Source organism: Ooceraea biroi, chromosome 7, assembly GCF_003672135.1.
Source record: "Ooceraea biroi isolate clonal line C1 chromosome 7, Obir_v5.4, whole genome shotgun sequence".
NCBI lineage: Eukaryota > Metazoa > Arthropoda > Insecta > Hymenoptera > Formicidae > Ooceraea > Ooceraea biroi.
The window spans coordinates 15,434,174-15,450,848 of NC_039512.1; the positions used below are offsets into that span (position 1 = coordinate 15,434,174).

General features: G+C 51.8%; 1 protein-coding gene across 1 annotated transcript in view; it reads left to right on the forward strand.

Annotated features, from left to right (window-relative positions):
• Positions 1-2,230: 2,230 nt before the first annotated feature.
• Positions 2,231-16,675, forward strand: part of LOC105288172 (hepatocyte nuclear factor 6) — an 80,468-nt gene continuing 66,023 nt past the window's right edge. The window contains exon 1 of the mRNA XM_026971332.1: positions 2,231-8,557. Within this exon, the coding sequence (XP_026827133.1) occupies positions 6,610-8,557 (1,948 nt within the window). The 5' untranslated portion in view covers positions 2,231-6,609. The remainder of the gene's footprint in view (positions 8,558-16,675) is intronic.

The following is a 16,675-nucleotide window of genomic DNA, read 5'->3' on the forward strand; positions in this document are numbered from 1 at the left end:
AAACGTGCAGGGGGTTGGCAGGGCGCGCGCGCGCGCGGGTGTGCACGTACACACAGATTATACATACATATCGGTCGCCGCTATCGATTATTTTACCCATGTAGAACTTTCCCCTATCCCCGCCGTGCGCGGCGCCCCACTCGCGGCGTCGCGACGCCTCGTATAGAGCGCGATATCGACGTTACATCGCAGCCCTCCACCCTCTGCCAACCCTCCCGCCTGGTCGTCAGCGGGAATCCCCACTGCCAGCAACGGGGAACTATCCTCAGGGCCGTAAAACCAGGGCATTAATGGGCCCTGCTACCCCCGCTGACGTCGAGGTCAAAAGCAAGCGGAAGTGCCGGCATGAAAGAAATCATCGCAAGAAGCAAACTTGTTTCTCGATGATAATATAATTTTAAAGTCTTCAAACATAGTAAACACAGTCGCGGGACGCAACGGCATCCTCGCGTGTTGAGAATTATAAATTACAGCGCGCTAGCCATCTACCCTTTTTTTCTATGCACGCTCGAGACTCGCGTAACGTATAGAAGGGAACGCGACGCACTTCGACGTAAGCTGTATCGATTCGCGCGGATTTGAACGCGCGACGCGCGCGGACGGACGCGGACGACGCTCGTCCAGGATTCGACGCGCGCGATCGCGCGTCGATAAGGAAATTAAAATCCCGGATGAATTTCAGATGGAATTAAAAAAAAAGACGCTCGCCTCGCTCTCGCGTGGCGGAATATTATTATGTCGATACGAGTACTACACGGGCGCGTCCCTCTTGAATATTTATTTTAGCCGCGTCGCGCGGCTAATCCGCCGCGCGTTTTAATCACGCGACGGATTTATCCACTCGCGCATTTAATCCACCCTTTTCTTTCCGTTCGACTCGCCGCCGCGGCCATCGCCGTGGCCGCCGGATGTAACCTATAACGCAACGCCCGATATCGATTTCACTTTGTCGTCGACTCCGATGGATTTCGTCTGGGGAAATATTCGTGGACCCGCCCCCGCGCAATCCCTTCCTCCCCCGCGTTCTCTGTACGTACGTATGCGTCGCGTTCTCTATCGCGCGGCTTATCTCATCTCGAAATCGAGCTGCTCGCAATACGTGTCGGCGTGTCCTCATCGAAATTTTATCAAGCCGCATAAGTGCCCGGAGAATCCTCGATCGCGCGATCGATCGATCCTCTCACGTGGTCTTCACCGCGCCGGGAGCACAGCACGATAGCCGCCCGCGCTATTTTTTGATCCCGATATCACTCATGATTCACCCGGCGGCATAATAATATTAATTACTTCTATTAATATTAATTACGGTATTAATTTATTACTTAACAGTGATATGTGTTTAGAATGGGGTTATTATGTCGTAATATTCGACGATTTTGTACTTCGCACTATATACGTAGCGCGTTTTAATTAATTGAGACGAGAGGTAAAAACCTGAAATATATTATTTTAAATCAGCAAGAGAGACGAGCCGAAAATCGTCAAAATCTTTGCTCAAATTTATCTTTGAGGTAGCACGTACTGCCGTTCCACGCGATTGAAGCTAACGAAACTGAACTTCTTTTTCAATTTACCCTAGAAACTGCGTCGAGAATCTGTCGGCTCTACAAAGATTGGTCTTCTCGGAGAACGCTGTAAATAGAATTAAACAGGGGGAAAGGGGAGAAAGGGGGTGCGGGTCACTTGTATCGTAATTGCGAGTGAATTGAATTGTAAATGGCCGGCAGAGACCGACGTAGCGCGCCGTCGACGTGCCATCGTGCAGCCGCGTCTCCGACGCACCTCCGCGATCGAACGGGCAGACATAAGTCTCCCCGTTTCAAACAGTATTGTACTCCTTGGCAACTACATCGGCAAACACAGTTCGTGGCGCAACACGGGCAGAGCATTTGCACCGTGCAATTCACTGTTCCACACTCTATCAATGACTTATGCTATCCTACTTATGCCGCCTTTCGACGGTACACGTGCGGATTTTTGCATTCTTTATTGCACTAATGCGCTCTAGAGATGCGTCTTCGATTAAAGTGGGATTTTCAAACGCACTAACTTCTTCACGTTACATCATTCAATTTTTATCTTAGACCTGATAAAGCATAATTTATAATAACGCAGAAATTAATATTATATATCTCTCTATTTATATACTTATTGTAATTATTTTTTATGCTTTTGCATGTATAATATCTTTAAAAAATTAGATAACGTTGGAGATTTCCTAATATTAGGGTTTTTAATTAAAGGAATTGCGATAGAGAAAGTACACTTTATTTTTTTCTTTTGACATGTACAAAAATTTCCATCCTTCCCTTAAAAGCCAACACATTTCGATCCGTTCACACTTGAATCCTCCTTGAGAAAAGAATTCTCGTGCGTTACACGTGAACAACCAGCGGTGTGTGTTGCATCTGCCTGAGTTCTCCGTTTTGTTTCGGTAAACCAACGCTCGGCACTGTCGATGGAAAGATTACCGCATCGTGACAGCCGCCGCGTCAGTCAATCGGCGGGTCGATATCGCGCTGACAATTGCACCGATATCAGACACGCACGTACGCACACACGTCTATGAGAGCGGAAAGTGAATCGATAATCGTCGCCGGCCGCTCGATGAGGAGCGAACTCCGCGAGTGGAACGTCGAACTCATCGGCCGCTCCGATCGAAGCCCACGAAAGGAAGAAAGTAGAAAGGGTAAACGAGCGCGAAGCCATATTCGGAAGCGGTCGCGTCTAATTGAGAGGCTTTGCACGCGGTCGTTCGGGGCGCCAGACGCGACCGAGAGGTCCCTGGGCCACCCCTGACTCGCTCGTACCCCCTCGCGTCCCGTCCCGACCCTCGTCCCCCGTTCATCCCCCTGTTCGTCGCCCTTCACCCCTCTGAAGCCGTCCCTCCCGTCTCCTCTCCTCGACCCCTGCGTATCGAGTTCGTTACAGATCCCCGTGGCGAGATCCCCGCCTCCCTCGCCCCTCGACCCCGCTGCTCGTGCTCTCGCTCTCTCTCTTGATCTCTCTCCCTCTCTTTCTCTCGCACCCCCCTCGTACGCTCCTCAGCTCCGTCGGCTCCCTCGTCTCACCCCTCGGGAGAGCGAGAGCAGGCACCCTCCTGCCGGAGGCTCTCTCGCGTAGCGTAGCATTCGCGATTTGCGCAACTCCGCACAACTCCCGTGCGAGCGCGAGACGCGCTCGTTTTCTCTCCGTGTGTCTCTCCCAACAACGCCACACGACTCAACCTCGTGCGCGCCCCTACGTCGCCGTAGCATCCCGTGCAGCGATTACCGCCGGAGGTACGAAGTAGAGAGGAAGAAGTACAACAGACGGAGGAGCCGGCCGGACGTGCGAATCGTCCTTCCGGGAAGAAAACTCGCGTCGTCCCGGGCAAAACTGCGACGGAATTCGAAGGGTACGCGGACGTTGTCGACGACATCGCACGGACTCCAAGGGCTGCGACGAGAAAGAGAGAAAGAGAAAGAGAGAAAGAGAAGGAGCGAGAGATTGAAAGGGAGAGAGAGAAGGAGGCAAGAGCGTCGAACGGACGCGTCGCGGCGCGCTTTCAAGCGTGCGCACGCGAGCGAGCGAGCGTCGTTCGGCGAGTCGCTGGCTCACGAAGTCGAGGATCGTCGCAAAGGACCCCGCTGGATTCGAAGGACGAAGCGAGGATCGGCGTGGTGGTTGGTGGTGGTGGTGGTGGTGGTCGTAGTCGTCGTCATCGTCGTTGTCACCCTCTTCTCGTCTCCCTCTTGAGCGTCGCGCCGAGGTCGTGCGCGAATCGAGCGAAGCCGCCGCGCGACTTCGACTCCGCGAGCCGATCGATCGAGAACGCGTCCAAGGGAGGCTGACAGTCGATTTGCGACGCCGTGGTCGTCTCTCTCCCTGCGTGCAGCGGGCGGCCATTGATCTCCGTATCGACGCCAGCCGCGACCAATCGCCAACGGCCCCTCTCACCCCCCGCCCGCTGCTCCGGCCCGCGAGAGTGCGGTGCGGATTCCGCCATCGGTGTCGCGCGATCGAGTTATCGTTCTTGTGAATCGTTCGTTCTCTCGCGACCCCGAACACCGGAGGCAAGAGGACATCTTCGGGAGAGCAGAGGCAGCCTCGTAAACGGCGCAGCGTGGCGCGTCATGGACGACGACGCGCGCCTTATCGGCGTATCGACGTTTCGATCCTGAGGGGGAAAGTGCGCGGAAATCGGCACGCGGGTTTCGGCGCACGCGACATCGGCACCTTGCGAGGATGAAGACCACGCGTCGCAGTGGTGTGCTCGACGTATATCGATTTCTTCAATCGACCGATCCGGCCAAGTAACCCGACCGATCTTCCGCTGAGAAACGATCTCCAGAGGTGAAAATCCGGGAGTGAAAAATTCAAGTTAGAACTTTGGATGAAGAAAGTTCCTGCAAGAAAAAGAGCTACGATCCATTTTATCGCAGCGAGAGATTCTTCGGCAACTTGAAGAGCGTTCGTGAAAACCGATTTGTGAGAGAGATCGCAAAGTGCATCGGGTGCATTTTCCAACTTCGGTGGAAGATATCAAGGTGATTTCTTAAGGTTGAGGGGATAATTTCCCGAAAGATCTGCGCTCGGCAAGTTCGTCGCGAAGATAGCGAGCGAATGAACGGACAGCCGACGATCGGCGAATCGAATCGAATCGAATCGGATCGGGAGCAGCCTCGTATCGCTGCCTGGCTTATCGCTGGGTCGAGGTCGGACGTAGCGGCGGTGGTGGCAGCGGGCGCAGGTGACGCGAGTCGATGTTTATGCTCGAAGTATTGGCCGCGCGCATCGAGCTACGTTGGTCACGAGGTATCGGAAAATCGATAGAAAGCTGACTGACGCCAGCGGCGGCGGTGGCGGCGGCAACGGCGGCGACGTCGGCGTCGGTCAGAGGAGTTGGTGGTGGTGGCGGTGATGGTGGCAGGCGCGACGTCCGTGTCACTCATACACCCTTAGTAGCGTGCCGCTGATGGTGGTGACTTAGCCGTCAAGGGGTGGTTTCTGTGTTCACTTAACCTCGGTGCGGGATATCATAGTCGTCACCACGAAGAGCAAGAACAATTCTCCGTCTGTCCCATCTGTCCATCGAGGTTACCTTACGCGAGGAATTGCGAGGAGGAACGAGAAGACGATCGCGATCGTCGTGTCTTCTCCCGCGCCATCGGCGGCTAGCTTCCGGCGACGGCCGGAATCTCTGAAGTCCGCGCGCGTTGAGTAGTCGCGCGAGAGCGAGAAAACGAAGGGGCGCCCGCCGTCGCGGAACCTCTTCACGTGGACGTGGACCTCTCTGTTGTCGATCGTGGGGAGAAAAGGCGCGAACGGGGGACCACTGCGCAGGTACGCACGACGGTAACGGCTCTGGTGGCGGTTGTGCTGGTGTGGTGATAGTGACGGTGGTGGTGATGATGATGGTGGTGGTGGTGGTGGTAGTAGTGTGCGAGTAAACCTCCCTCCGTGAACGAACGTACGAACTGACACGTGGCAACGAAAGAAAGAGAAACAGGAAATAGAGAAGTAAGAGTAAGAGGAGGAGGAGGAGGAGGAGGAGGAGGAGGAGGACAGAGACGCGATCACACCTGGACCAAGCGAGGAACTCCTCGCGGCACGCGACGAAGAGCGCGAGCTTAGTGGTGGTAGCGGTAGTAGTAGCAGCGGCAACAGCAACAGCACAACGGTAGTAGAGTAGCATAACGGTAGTAGGACGGACCAGGTGGCGACGGTGCCGGTAGTGTGACTTCGGGCACCGGGGTAGGGACCGTTAGGGAAAGAAGGCGGAGCGGATGGGTCCCCGTTAAAGCGAGATGGGGCGCATTGGAGCGAGATAGAACGAGTGAAAGAGAGAGAGGGAACGCGATACTACCACCCTCCCCGTTCTCGCCGTTTCTTCTTCGTCCCTCGTTCTGGAACGGTTCGCGCCTGGCACTCTCGCTCTCTCTCTCTCCCTCTCTCTCTCTTTCTCTCTTTCCTCGCGTCTCTTCCACCAGGAGAGAGAGCCGGTGCCGGTGCGCTCGCACTCGGGCGCGCGAGCGCAGGGAGCGTGCGCTCTCACTCGCTCCGCACCACTCGCGCGGTGTCATGGGCGCACGGTGGTCGTTGCGCTACTACCACCGAGTGCTCCCTATGCCAATTCGACGTGACCGAAGAGCGTCGTCTGCATCGCCGTCGTCATCGTCATCGTCGTCGTCGTCTTCTTCGTCTCAGTCGTTGTCGTTGTTGTCGTTGCTGTTGCGCGACCGGCTCGCTGTCGTCGTCCACTCTCGAGAGCGCGCTGTACTCGCGGACTGTCCATACCCCTTGCCGAGGGATTCGTGCACGTCGCGGTCGTACGACAGTCAGTGACAGCGAGATCAGTGATCGCGCCGGAGGTGCGTAAAATCGTCGAGTAAACGGCTCCGGTTAAGAAGCGAGCGAGTGCACGTCCTCGTGATCGCCCAAGGTGGAGATTGCTCCGAAACTCGCGGCTACTGTGCGGTGCGGTGCGGTGCGGTGCGATACGGTGGTGCGGCAGTGTACCGCGGCTGGTGTGTCGCGGAGCGCGCACGCGGCGCAGTGTGAACACGTCGGCGAGGGCAGAGCGCGAGTGGCAGTGCGCCCACCAACTACCGAACTAGATGTGCGTAAATGGAAGGTATAGGGGACATAGGCGATCATCAATCGCATAGCGAGCAATTACTGGACTCGGTCGATTCCCCGGCGGCGTTGTCTACGCATGGCCGGGGCGGTGGGGGCGGCTCGAATGGGAATTGTGGCGGAGGAGGCGGCGGCGTAGCGGGAGGAGGAGGAGGTGGAGGTGGAGGAGGAAGTGGTAGCGGTGAAGGTAGGGGCGTCGTGATCGGTGGGGGTAGGCACAACAACCACCACCACCATCATCACCACCACCACCACCACCATCACCACCATCATCAACAGCAGCAGCAGCATCAACACGAGGTCGTGCACGAAGCGGCGGGGGTTGGTAGGAGCGGCGGAGGCGGAGGCGGCGGTAACGGGGTTGGCGGTGGTGGTGGCGGTGGTGGAGGAAGTAACGGAGGAGGCAGCGTCGAGGGTATGTCTTCGTCGGCCTCTCAAAGCCCCGACATCGCGTGCGCGAGCCTACCGCTGGAACTGCTCGCGGCTGGCGCGCTCGGCGTCAAGGAGGAGCGAGACCTCGCCGCCGCGGAGGATCTGTCGTCGTCCCAGGAGCCGCCGAGCATCGGCGGTGGTGGTGGCGGTGATAGTGGTGGCGGCGGCGGTGGCGGTGGCGGTGGCGGCGGTGGCGGCGGCGGCGGAATCGCAGGCAACGGCGGCGGCGGCAGCGGTGGACGCGCCGTCGGTGGCGGCAACGGCAACGGCAACGGCAACAGCAACAGCAACGGTGGTAACGGCGGCGGCGGTGGCGGCGGAGGCGGCGGTAGTGGCAGTGGTGGTAGTAGTAGTAGTGGCGGCGGTGGCAGGCAGAGCGCGCGGGAGTCCCTGTCGGTGATCGTGCCGCCTCAGGACGTGGACGTGGACTCGCGCGACGCCGACGACTCGGAGCTCCTCAGTCCGGGCAAGCTAACGCCTACGTCGGGGATCAGCGTGTCGGTCGCGAGTATGATCGACGCGACGGACTTCAGGGCGATGCAGCCGGAGCCGACGTATCAGACACTGACCTCGGTTACCGAGAGGATGTCGCCGCCCGGCTTCAGTCCGGGTTCGTCGTACGCCACGTTGACGCCGCTGCAGCCGTTACCGCCGATCTCGACTATGAGCGACAAATTCGTTTACGGCGGCCACGCGGCTGGCGGCGTCACCGGCAGTTTCGCCGTAATGCAGAACAACGGCCTGGGTAACATCGGCCTCGGTATGGGCGGCTCGCCGTACGCGTACGACAAGCTACCCTCGATGGGCATATCGCCGCCGCACAACTATCCGTCGCCGGGCGCGGGCCTGCAGCCGAGCCCGCTGTCGCCACAGAGCGCGTACAGCCAGAGCGGCCTCAACTCGCCGCACAAATCGTCCGCAAGTCCACATTACGATTCGGCGTTCCTGCCGCGGATGCAGCAGAGTCCGGCGGCGCTGAGCCCGTCATCGCCGCCGGCCGTCTCGGCTACAGCGAGTTTCGCGCCATCGCATCACTCGCCGCCCGGCACGCATTCGGTGCCGAGCGCGGCCTCGCCGCCGCCGACGATGCAGACGCAGCTGCAGCAGCAGCAGCAGCAACAGCAGCAGCAACAGCAGCAACAACAACAGCAGCAGCAGCAGCAGCAATCGATGACGCAACAGACGATATCGCACACGCAGCACGTGCAGCACACGTCGGTGGTGATGAAGACGGTGTCGGCGACGGGCAACGGCGGCGCCGGCGAGGTCGAGGAGATCAACACGAAGGAGCTCGCGCAGCGGATCAGCGCCGAGCTCAAGAGGTACAGCATACCGCAGGCGATCTTCGCGCAGCGCGTGCTGTGTCGCAGCCAGGGCACCCTCAGCGACCTGCTACGCAACCCGAAGCCCTGGTCCAAGCTCAAGAGCGGCCGCGAGACCTTCCGGCGGATGTGGAAGTGGCTGCAGGAGCCCGAGTATCAGAGAATGACGAACTTGCGGATAGCAGGTTAGTCGTCCGCGCGCCAGAGAGAGATCACCCCCACGCATATTAATCACTCTCCCAATCCTCTCTCTCACATACACACACATACATACACACACATATACACGTACGTGCGTACACACACGCTCTCCAATTATTCGAAACATTCTTAAAAGTTCCCACCTCTCAGTTCTACGATGCTTCGTGTGTATTTCCATTACATTCCAAGAAAAAGAAAGACAGGAACGAACCCGGGTTCTTTTCTTGACTGACACTGTCATCGTCATCATCGTCATGGTTGTCATGGTCTTTACCGTCATCATCGTCCTCGTCGTCGTGTGAGTTTCTCGCACACGCAGAGCGTACACGAGCACACGCGCGAACGTCACAACACACGTTGCGTCTCACGCTTCACACGCACACGTGTCTCGCTGCTCGCCTGTGTTCTCGTCCTACGCGCCTTCGCGTCAACGTTAGATCGTTATCCATGATAAATCGACGATCGCGAGATCCTTCGGACAGTAATGCTCCACGCCGTTAATCGTCCGCGTTTCACCCCACTCGGAATCGCTCCTAGATCTTCCAGGTAATCCCGTAGAGTTTCGGGAAATATTCGATGTGCGATACATTATTTAGACAATAACTTTAGAATAGTTGCATAACAAATTAAGTATGTGTGACTGACAAACGAAATCGAGGTGCGATGTTTTGCACTTATTATAATTACGTGGATGATTGGTACTAATTAGACATTAAGGGAATAATGTTGAAAAAGTATGACTCACCTAGCAGCCAACTTTGTAAGTAGCTAATTTAAGCTTTTTAGCTTCATCATTCCAAGAATAGGAGAATTGTGCGAGAAAAAAATTTACTTGAGTGTTTGAATGGTCGAGTACTTTCAGAGGAAGGTACTTTTTTAGAAACGCGTCAAATACTTTCGGAACAATTACGGAAACTAGTGAAAATACATCATTTATCCGAACGATTTGAAGTCGCACTTACGCGCGCCAGGAATTTTCCGCGCGAAAAGTTGCACCTGTTTCGCAAACCGCGTTGTAAGCCCCTCGGCGTTACCCTTCGATTCAAAATACTCTACTCTTGGTGTCGCTCTTCCGAAGCAAGTTTTGATAAAAACATCTTCGTATGTCGCTCGATATGTAAAATATTCTCGATTACGATTAATCGAGCGTTTCTCAGATCAACAAAATTGCATTCACGCTCGAAGAGTGGAAAGATTTTTTGACTTTTATCATAGACGTGCTATGATACGCGTTTCCACGAGAAATTTCCAACGAGAAATTCGCGAGCATGTGAGAACTTCATTTTTCATTACCGCAACGGAAATTAAATTATATCCCGTGCGAAATAGATTGCTCAGACAGTTAAACATTTACAGATGCTTCAGCAGTTCTGTGAATTACGCTTCTGCGCTTTTTTTAACCCTTAATAAAAGAGATATGCACTAACCATTCAGATCTACTCCTGTAACTTGATTGTACGAAGCACAATTTAAACCCCCTGAATATAAACGGAGCCAGACCTTAATAAACAAAATAATCAGTCGTAAAGTGTAGTTGCAAAGCCATAAAAAAGCAAAGCAGACAGCGTCCGAAACGTTAAAAACCCGCTCAAGTGTGCTCCTCGAGGCGAACATGACGGGCCCCCACGGCCCTTCCGTTACAACGGGGAACGGGGAGGGGGAACAACAACGAAGAACGCGAAATCGAAACGCGACGGTGATACGCGGGGGCGGATACCGTTTTGGGGGATACGCGCGCGAAAGATCCGCGCGCGTGCGAAGCGCGCGCGCGGCCAGCGGAAGCGCACACGTGGCACCCACGTGGGAGAGGCGTTCCCTTCCATATCATTCAGAGATAGACGCGCGGAATAACACTTTTCGAATTCAACATCCTTCGTCCCCGGCGCGGCGCCCGCGCCGCTCACCGCGCCGTGCCGCGCCACGCCGCTCCGCGCCGCGCCGCGCTGCGCGTGCAAGGTATTGATCGCGACCGTCGGTCACGCGGTCGCCGTCGACGACGGCGTCCTCGGCTTGGCGTCGCGGCGCAGCCGCACGACCTCGGCCTCGCACGGCACGGCTTCGTTCTCCGCGAAGCCGCCATGTTCGCCACGCCGTCGTCGTCGTCCTCGTCTTCGTTGTTGTTGTCATCCTTCCCTTTCCCCTTCTCCTCCTGCCCCTGCTCCTCATCTCCTCCTAAACTACCCTCTACCGTCCACCGGAAACTACCGCGTAGGATTTGCGATTTCCGCGTCATACGAGCGTGGTCTTAAAGATCGGAATGATTTCCTTTCATCCCTCTCTCGGTAATCGCTTGCATATATTCTCCATTTTGAGAATTATATGTTTTGAATGAGATTTAAGTTGCAAATTTCATAAAAATAAAATTCGGTAGGAATTATATTTCGCGACTCATTTGGCACCCTGATGAAGCTGATTTCGCGTGAATTTTTCTTACAGCTGATTGTAAATTTAGTATATTGATTACATATTCATCACAGAATCAATCCTTATCTTTTTTCCGAATACAAAAAATCTCATATATTCAAGTAGGTTATGTTAAGTATAACCTTGTACTATGCAAGACGTTACTTTGTACTCCGCAATTTTCATAATAACAGACTAATGCCTATTGCGATTTAAACTATTCCTTCGTACTCGCAAATCACCCGCAAACTTCAGAAGCATTAACGTCCATTACAGACGGACATCGAAATCGAGGAAAGTTTCAGCTGACGAGTTGTTAGGCACCCCGTGTACTCGCTGGCCCAAATTTCTCCCTCGGGCGTCTATATAAACCGCCTCTCTCGTAACCATCGCTCTCGTTAAGAAAAATAAAAATTGCTTATCCTCTACCCCTTTTCCGTCTCTCTCTCTCTCTCTCTATCTCCCTCTCCCGACTCTACATTTTCCATCGCTCCTTTGCGTGTCTATCGAGGCATGCAGATAATGTTGAGAAGAGGGACTAGCTCCACGGTAACTGTTCTACCGGCAGCCCCTCGTAGTACGAAACTCTCTTAGGGTCGTGGAAAAAAGCCGGTGGGGAGCGAAGAAAAGGCACGACGCACGGAGCAAAGGGTTCGCCGGCAGAAGACAATGCCGGTAGAAAAAGAAGAAGAAGCAGCAGAAGAAGGACTCGATTCAGTGCCTTTCAGATTAGTGCCTCTCCCCTCTATTGTTTCCCACGTGTATCTCTGGATACGCGCGAGAACCAGTCTCTCATTAGAAGTCTACCCGTGCGACTACGAAGAGCTTCCCTAGATGAGATTTCCATTGCAGAATAAGAACCGGCATACCACATATGAGTAATCGCGAGTAATCGGTGGAATTAACACCGTGAACTGGATCGACGAGTTGAGGGTTAACACGGATTGAATCACGCAAGGCGGGCGCGCGGGAATCCGATAAACGACTACTAACCTGATTTTTCGTTCGGATTATTTGCGCAAAATAGGGTTTTTGGGGGAAAGTTAACGGAGGAGACGAGTAGACCGCACGACAGAATTTCCGGAAAGCTCGAAACGGACGAGGAATAATTCGCACGGCTCGATAAAGCTCGCGATCAATCGGCGAGCGTAACGTTGCGCTCTTACAAATTGCCTTTATTATGCCGCCGCTATTGTTGTTCGTGCTCGAATTCATCTGGTAATGACTGTACGCGCGCCTCATTGCTGGATGTCGTTTGCGTTTAATTGCGTCCACCGTCGTCGCCGCTATCGATCGTCGCAAGCATGGGGGGCGGACGGAGGGGGTCAGTCAGGTGCATCAGTCTCATAGCGAGCACTCCCGTGTCTTTCTATTTACCTTCGTCGTAGTATCCCACATGTATACGATATTTTCAAAGTAGCTCGGTTGTTGCGAAGAATTCATCTTGCGATCCACAAAAATCGCGCGTTTATCGAACGTTAGAGAATTTTTCAAATTTTTCCCCGCCAAAAGAGAGTCTACTTTGTTTCTCTACATCTTTTACATGTTACGTTGATCATTGAGGATCTCAAGAATCAGCATATTTCTGAAAATCTAGGAAATCTACGTCAAAAAGGTCAAGAAGATCCTTAGATCTTGGATCCATAAGAAATTTAGAAATCTGATACTTTATGGTAGACATCAAAAATATTATTTTTATGCATGCGTTTCGTGACGAAGAATTGCGAGATGCGAGAAATCGAGCCAACTATTAGATGCATCTAATAAATGCAAGCACATCACACAATTAACGCTGTCGTTCCTCAACGTCAACGCTTGACGTTTGACGCTGCACGTCTTACATTGTCGGTTGCACACACGTGTCTTCTTACACACGATGTGGACGTAATGAGAAAAAAAAGAATCGATACCGCTGTGTCGTTTCCCTGTCTCACGAGCTTATCGTGGAGTTACATCGCTGCCGCGCGCTATGTTATGTTTTTAACAACACGATCAATACCGTGCCGTCCCCGTGAACGCGAATTTTCGAATTTCCAAGTTTGAAATATTCTGGAATGCACCCCGCATTAAGAAATTCATCATTTTTTTACCACGTCCTGTTTAGAATAAAGTTAGAAATTTTTTATGAAGGAATCGAGAGATTTTCTGGAAATATCAGCATCACCAATTCCTATCTTGATCATAACGGAAATTACTTCCCGAAATCAAATCCAATTCTGCTCTCATTTTTATTTAATAATGAAAATTTTTGATTCATTCAACATTCAACATTCTACTTTTAATATTAATATAATCTTATTAGCGACATATGGGGATTCGAACCGACTTCACGTATTATTACGTTAGTAACTTTACCCTTTACTCTTTCAGTTCATTACCCTTTTTGTGTAATAAATGTATCTATTGCTAGAAATTTATTATATATGATAAAGTAGTCAACGACGAAACCAATTTTCCCGTGCGATCTTACGACCCAAGAAATCTTGCGAGATTCTTAAAACACAATCATAGTTCCTCGAGGAAAAAATCAGCAGAAAATTAGCTTTTACGAGGTAACTTTCAGTTAGCCGCCAGTTTAGCCCCTGTAACTTAATTATTCACGTGGGGGTCCTTACAACCTCGTTACTACATCGCGCAGTCGCTAGATTAAAAACTAATTACGTACTTTATTACGTGCTACGTGCGTAATATCACGTACTTTGCAATTTCGCCATTTTTCTTGGCGCTACTTTTCTCTTCTACGCTTCCTCTCCCGCTGCAGATCCCCGGACGGACGGGGCCCGGTGCGACTTCCCAAGTCGCTAATTAAAGAGACGTTTCTTCATCTCTCTTTCTCCAGGAATTACATACGAATTATAATATAACGACCCGGATCTCGCGTCGCACTCTCATCGCACTCTTGTCCGCGGCGATGACGGTGACGGACGACGGTGGTTTCCGGCACGGTGTTGTCGCAGCACGCGCCGAAACGCGACACCCGCCGGTGTGGAGAGGCCCTATGCGTGCTCACATGTCGGGCATAGCACGAATTCGCCCCCGCGTAACCCGCGTGCCCGTCGTCGTTCCTACGGGATATCCTGTCGGCTCGCGGGGAACGCGGCTCCCTCGTTCCCTCCTCCGCCCCGCGTCCTGCCACCCTATCGCAACACGTATCCCTCCGTACCCCCCGGCCTGCACTCGGTTTTATTCGCCGATCGAATATTCAAATCTCTGATAAATCTCGGCAACGAGCCCGGGGCTACGTATCGGGTTTATCGATGTAGGTATATACGCGTACACCTTTAAAGCGACACCCGAGTCCGAGTTGACAAGCGAGTTCGTTCGAGGAACGAGAGTCCGCTCGGGCCATTGTCGCTCCGGTACGCGCACGCACACACCTCTGCATGTGGAATCAAAGCGCTGCGTTATATTCTGTGAAAAAGAATTTTTAACGTAGCGTCGCGCGAGCTTCAGCTCCCCGCTTTCTTAGATCTTTGGACCCGGTTGCGAAAGTCTTCTGAATCGTCGCTCTGAATATTTGACTCTCGCTTCCTCGTGAGGATGTCTGGATCCTGCGATCTTGGGAACCTTAGGAATTCATTGACCTTCGATCGTCAGACTAAAAATCCTTAAAAAAGCCTAAAAATCCTTCAGTTGTAATTCTTTTCTTGACAAAGCTTTGGAGGACGCTCTTTAAGATTAAAGATTCTTTTCAAGTTGGTCGATCTTGAAATATTCTGTTCAACAAGATTGACCATTGACCGGTATTATCTTAGTGGCTCTTTTTTATTCCAAACGAGAAATTTTTCGAGACCGGCTTTTATAGGGGGAGAGGTCATTCATTCACTAAAACGCACATTCTATCGGAATAAGAGAGAGAGAGCGAGTGAGTGGGGACGAGAGGAATAGGGGAATCAAGGTGCAGATGTCACATCAATGAACACCTTTCGTCGTACAGCTGTTACGCTATAACCGATAGAACCGAACCGTGGCTTTCATATTTCATGATAAACTTTTGGCCGCTGATTCGTGCGTGTTCACAAAGTCGAAACGTTGAACACCATCGAGTGTACACCGAACAACGCACCGAAAATAAATAACCAAATATCTGTTATTTTTCAAAATACGAGAGCATCAGAAGCAATCTCTCTGTTCCTGCTTACTATCATAATATATTCATTATAAATCATTTATATATCTATATATGACCCCATAATGTATCCATTCCTCTTGCCATCGTATTCAAGAAGGCGCGATCGCAAACTAGCGTGAATTAATCATAAACGCGGATCGGCATCGGGAAATTCTAGCGACACGATTTCGCTATGTACGCTCCAAAACGCGCGTTTCAGCGGCGTTTTAGCAGATGCGCGAAATGGGACAAGATCACCCGCATATGCCGCATCCGTTCGCTCGGAACGCTCGGCGGAAACCAGGTTGAGCGACTGAAATGTCATTTTTGCACGCGGCGCGCGTCCGCGTTTTACATTGCGACGTGCGCGCGAGGATGTTCGCTCGCTCGCTCGCTCGGGAGCCCGCCGCGAGTGGACGGGTCGAGTTGAGTTTCAAGCAGATCATTGATAAACGAAAGGTGACACTGGTATGTTTTCTGATAAGCGTTGCTCTCCTGGAACGACGCCTCTCGATCGCGCCGATCGTACGCGTCGTACGCGCTCGAATAATTTCATCGTTTATCCGCAAATTCAAGCCTTGCGAGCTAGGCCCCCTCGGAACCCGCTCGAGTTTCCCGCCCAGCCGAAATTTTCCAAGCTACCGAGCCGAGACTCAAATCGCGCGCGCACGGATCGTCCTGAATCTGGTTCGCAAAATTGTGGATTCTCAGGAGCTTCGGAAATAGACTCTTCAATTAATCGGTTACCTGAATTCTGCTGATATTTCTAGGTTTTCGGGAAATGAAACTATAATGGTTTGAAAACAAGTGAATGTTTCGTGAATGTTTGAAGGAGTTTCTGATTCAAGCTCTTCGCAGACATGCTCAGTGTTTCACATGTGAATAATATTCACGGGGATTATATAAATAATGTTACGAGCTGTTTCTCTCTCTAGATGTCTAGTTGTCGTTGCACATTTAAGGGATGTTATAATAGAAAATATCATAAACAAAAATCTTATATTTGTCGAAAAGTTGACATATCTCAAACCATCTTTCATTATTGAAACAGCTATATTCAGACAGACAAGATTCCTGGAATGTTAAGATCCAAAAATCATTCGAGTATTTGTATCGAGTATGACTTAAAACATTCACGAATTTTCATTCAAGAGCTTGGAGACTGAAAGAATTACTCTTTCTATAGCCGATCAAATATTGACCATCATTCGACTATTATCGAGATTAGTACATCTCGCTTTTTGGCGTACACATTTTCGGAAAGTTCCCTGACGAATTTCTCGGATACCGCTTCCACCGGCTGACTCATCCACTACGTCACGCATACGATGTACCGGGTGTCTGTCACCTATCTAACTAGTATTTCAATATCACATAACAAATGTGCAATTATTTTCATTAAAAAAAATGTCCATTTAAATTTATATATTTCCGACAAATTTTTGATACAACAGAATTTTATTAATAAAGTTTCGCGGCTAATTCATTCATTGGACCCGCGTAAAATTATCCAAACAACAAGATCTTATTAGCATGGGTCTCAAAATATTACTTCGTTTTCTTACATTTTTAATTATTTGTCATAATT